General features: G+C 31.3%; 1 protein-coding gene across 1 annotated transcript; it reads left to right on the top strand.

The window, feature by feature from the left end:
* Window positions 1-1,454: 1,454 nt before the first annotated feature.
* On the top strand, window positions 1,455-3,952 carry LOC136201963 (protein indeterminate-domain 12-like). The gene is made up of 3 exons (XM_065992363.1): window positions 1,455-1,950; window positions 2,026-2,425; window positions 2,986-3,952. Exons 1-3 carry the CDS (start codon window positions 1,812-1,814, stop codon window positions 3,785-3,787), a joined length of 1,341 nt encoding a protein of 446 aa, XP_065848435.1. The 5' UTR covers window positions 1,455-1,811; the 3' UTR covers window positions 3,788-3,952.
* Window positions 3,953-5,346: the final 1,394 nt, after the last annotated feature.

Below are 5,346 nucleotides of genomic sequence, written 5' to 3'. Positions count from 1 at the left end.
ATTTTCCTAAACTAAAATTTAATTCAAAAATTATGTTTTTTTAGTTTCAAAAGTAAAAAAAAATGATTTAGAAAAAAAAACTAGTTCAAAGACGGTTAAGAAGATAAACGACATGTTTGGTTCACATGTTTGTTGTTAGCTATTTACGATTGCAGTAAGTTGTTTGTTTTTATTATTAGTGTATGGTAAAATTATATTGAATTGTTGTTGTTAGTATGTAATGTCTAATATTGACATATTTTAAATTAATCAACAAATAAAATAAAAATATATATTACATAAATTAATAAAAATAATCTAAATAAAAATTAAAATAAAATTTTATAGAACACAACAAAATCTTGTTTTTTCGACAATGATATTATAAAAATAAAAATAATGTTAAAGAAAAAAATATGTTTTATAGAAATAAAAAGAATAATTTATCAATATCAAATAACTACAAACAGTTAGCCATGAAAAGCTCAAAAAAAACTTTTCATAAAAAGCTTCCATAAAAAAAAAGCTATAAGCTATTGTTTTTAAATGTAACCAAATACTATATTTTGTGTGATTTTAAGTGAAACAATAAACACTATTCCGAAAAGCTAAAACAAATACCCCAAAGAATGTATAAAAAATCATTAATAATTATGTATACATATTAAATCAACTTAGCTGTTTTAAAATACTAAAATAGTATTATAAATACATTGGTATATAAACCCAAATTAGGGAGGCTTTAGACTAAAACCACTGTTATTTTGGGGTGGAGTCGATGACTGTGGGGTAGAGCTCGTGTCCTGGACTAGATTCACCCCTACATATATATAAAAAAAAAAGTGTTTTCATATATTTTAAAAATATCATATTTATCTCTTGAATTTGCTTAAAGTGATCCTTTTAAAATCAACATGGCGAGGTAAGAGTAGATTTTGGACAAGTTGAAGTACATACTAAGTAAATGTGATAGACCACTATAAATAAATTGGGTATAGATCACTTCAAACAATTTTAAGTGATAAATATGATGTTTTTAAAGTATAAGGGAACATTGATTTTTCTAGACAAATACATGAGTATAGAGATGTATTAAGCAAAAAAAAACATTACGAGCCCTCTTAACTTATGAATAAAATCCGATAAGTGATGTTTTGTTAGTCCCGAAACTTGCTTGTACAGATTTATATTGGTTCATAAATTTGTTTAAAATAATATACTGATTCTCTAAATATCTAATTATATTGGTTCATTAATTTTTAAACTTACTTAAAATTATATGTCTTTAATTTATCTAAATATGTAATTCTTCCATGTGAATTAAGAGAGCTAATGAAACATTTTAAATAAATTCAATTAACTAACTAGACACCTTTAAGATCGAAGAGTAGACTTTCCAAACGAAAATGTATTAAGAGAAAAAGGAAAAACCATCCAAAGTAATAATGATATAAGAAATTATTTTGAAGGAGTTGAAACAGAACAAAGGAAAAGACAGAAAGCGCACGTCAGAGGATAGCCTGTTGGATGGATGAAGGGCTTCAAAGAGAATACATCCTTTCTCTCTCTATCTCTCTCCTTTCTCCTCTCTGTCTCTCTCATAAGTTTTGCAGAATTCAGATTTCAGTTGATCTATTCTATACATATATATATATATAGTGGAGTTGGCTTATGCTGAATCTCTTTGACGTTAAGCTTGCTAGATTAGCTAGTAGAAGAAGCAATATAAACAATTGAAGAAACTTAAAATACAGTTTCCTGTCATCACTCTTACCAAATTAGGGTTTCCACAAGCTCCTATACTTTGATCAATATATGGGAAGAAGAAGAAGATGCTGTTGAAAATGGATGAAAATATGTCCAATTTGACTAGTGAAATAAGTGCCACTTTCTACTCACAGCAGTCGTTTGCTTCAACAAATGAAGCACAGCCGCCGCTAAAGAAGAAAAGAAGTCTTCCTGGCAACCCAGGTTTAAATCATTAATTAATCTTTGCATTAGTATTCTTGATTTCTTTTTTTGTTAATCTAGTTTGTGAATTGGCAGACCCAGATTCAGAAGTGGTAGCTTTGTCTCCTAAATCCCTATTAGCAACCAACAGATTTATATGTGAGATCTGCAACAAAGGATTTCAGAGAGATCAGAATCTTCAGCTTCATAGAAGAGGGCATAATCTTCCATGGAAATTAAAGCAAAGAACAAAAAATGAAGTGATTAAGAAGAAGGTATATGTATGCCCAGAGACAACATGTGTGCATCATCACCCATCAAGGGCTCTCGGGGACCTTACAGGAATCAAGAAGCACTTTTTCAGAAAGCATGGCGAGAAGAAATGGAAGTGTGAAAAGTGCTCAAAACGTTATGCTGTTCAATCAGATTGGAAAGCTCATTCCAAGATTTGTGGCACAAGAGAGTATAGATGTGATTGTGGTACCCTTTTCTCTAGGTAAGTAAGATCAATTTGTTTCACTTTTCAAGGTACATTTATTATATATATTACTATCTTTCATATCAGCTGATAACTTCATATATAATTAAGTTAGAAGAGAAGGAACATGTATAAAGATAGAGACAAATTATGTTCGTTGCAGGATAAACTTATTAGCTTTTTGCATGGTAATTTGAATATCTCAAACTAAATTTTAGATATTCATTTGATAATTTAAAGTTTGGATGATCAAATCAGTTTAAGATGATATGCATCAGGATTATAAATTGACACATTAAAAAGTTCATAATCATATACTCACACGGTCACTTTTTAAACTACATTAAGTTATGGTTTTAAATTAATAGTTAAAGTATTCTTTAGGTTAGATTGATAATTGAAGGCAAGTCTAGTAGCCAATTTAGTCTTTATTTGTATCTTATTATTAGAAAATGGTTGCTTTCCCATGGGGATGTAAAGGAAAAAGAGAGAGAAAAGAGGCATAGTAGTGTTAGTAGCAATTTGATGGTATTAGAAATTTGTTTTTATCTGATATAAAAGCTTTAATGGGTTTGCAGAAGGGACAGTTTCATCACTCACAGAGCATTCTGTGATACTTTAGCAGAAGAGAGTGTAAGAACATCAGCAATTCTCTCTCCTCGTGATGAACCTACCTCCATCGTCAATTTACAAGCCCTAACAGTGAAAAGGGAGCAAGAAAGTCACAATCTTTTTAATCAAATAACACAAGAAAGCAATTTTGTTCTACCATGGTTAGGTGGTCCAAGTCCAGCATTAGATGATCATCACCATAAACATAAACTGCCTCCTTACCCGCAATGTACAGCAGCTTCTTCCCCTCACATGTCTGCAACAGCATTGCTGCAAAAAGCAGCTGAAATGGGTGTGAAGGAATCTCAAACTCCTGGTAATAATGCTGGCATAATCAGACCCCACCAAACTCACATGTCTGAGCTCAGTTCCACATCGGTTGCTACGTCTGGATTGGGTTTGTGCTCACGTGAAGACATTGGAAGTGGGTTTGGCTCTGGATTTGGGAATAAAGCTGCAACTATGACCACATCATCTTCTGATATCATGAATATTACAGTAGGAGGAGCTCCTTCTTCTTCTACTACTACTACTTCTTCTCTTGCCCATGACATGATCAGCTCATTGTCTTCTGCAAATGGATTTGATGATGACGAATTTCATGGATTCCTGCTCAATCCACAAACTAATACTCTCAAATTTAGCACTACTACTCCAGCTAGTAAGGATGGGTTCACAAGAGATTTCCTGGGTCTTGAAGCTTTTCCTGATCATAAAGATTTCTTCAATATAGCTGCCCTTTATGGACACCAATCACCATGGCATTAGTTTCCTCACCACTTTCTTTCTATATTCTCATCTTGTATGGATGATGACTGAATAGTGGCTCTACTGTTTTCTCCTCGGCTTTTGCTGTTTTGCTACTCTATCTTTTTCAGTATTTCCTTTTTATTATATATTTATAATTATTCAAAATATTTTCATCTTCTAACACTCCAGGGTCACTCGAAGACGCGCACCCGACACTTCAAATTGACTGTCATCTCTTTCTTTTTATAGTTCGAGACTCGTTAGACACCATTTAGATGAATCATCTACCAATTAAAGCATTTTGCGTAGACTAAGCCATTGACCATTCAGATCAACCTTAATTGGTACTTTTAAGTTAATTAAGTATAATATATGAGTTTTTATAATAATTAAAAAAAAAAAGAGTATATATATATATAATAGAAAAAAATCAAAATCTATTGAAAAGAATATAATAATAGCCATTTTTTTTTTATAGTTTAAATAGTTTGAAGTATTAAATGTTTTTTTATGAATTAATAAATTATTACGAATATTATTTATTGTTTATAATGACTTTACTATATATATATATAAGAGATCTAGTGTAGATTTTCTTATGATGAGACAAGTCTTATGGTGTGATAAGGACTAATTTTATAATTAAGTAGAAGAATGTGACAAATTTGTAAATAAAAGAAAAAAAAAATTGTTTTATTTCTTTTTTTAAATGCATTTTTCCGACTTTTCCAACCTCGTTTTTCAAAAAAAAATTATACCATTGGACTCGTCTTAATTAGACGGTCATTTTAAGATATGAATGCCAGATTTACCAATATCATCAATGAGCTCAAACGTTTAGGAACGATTTTCTCACAGGGGGAACAAGTGAAGAAACTCCTAAGAAGCCTCCCAAAAAGAAAACGGCTATTAAAGAAGCTCAGAACTAGACTACCTATACGATGAACTCATAGGAACTCTTCTCATTTATGGATCTCTATGAAGAACTTTGAGATAAAAGAAAAGTTAGAAGAGCAGAAGTCCATCATACTGAAAGTTGACTCAACAGATGAGAGCTTAACAGACAATGAAGAAATGCAATATTCACTCGAAAGATGAAAAGGATGTTCAAAAAGAGTGACAGATATAACAATAAGACATTGAGAAGGTCTGGCAGACCTAAGAAGGAGTATAGTGATAATAAGTTCAAAAAGGAACCAATCAAACATATGACCTGCTTTGATTGCCATGGATGTTTAGTTAAATACTTATAATAAATACATTTCCCTTGATATTGTCTCTTCTTCTTCTATTGATAAAGATGCATTATTATGGCATGCTCATTTGAATCACATAGGCCAATATCGTATGAATCGATTAGCTAAAGAAGACCTATTAGGTAGTTTGAACCACGTCGAATTACCACCATGTGAGACGCCTAAAAGGAAAAATGTCAAGAAAACTGTTCAAAAAGGCTACTAGAGTCGACTATCCTTTATAATTAATCCATTCAGATGTTTTTGGTATAATGATTGTGAGGGATAGGCACGGGGCTTACTATTTCATCACCTTTATTGATGACTATATTAGATGTGGTC

This window comes from Euphorbia lathyris, chromosome 8, assembly GCF_963576675.1.
Source record: "Euphorbia lathyris chromosome 8, ddEupLath1.1, whole genome shotgun sequence".
Taxonomy (NCBI): Eukaryota; Viridiplantae; Streptophyta; class Magnoliopsida; order Malpighiales; family Euphorbiaceae; genus Euphorbia; species Euphorbia lathyris.
Note: the sequence above shows the minus strand (reverse complement) of the source record. Positions and strands in the feature narration are given on the sequence as shown.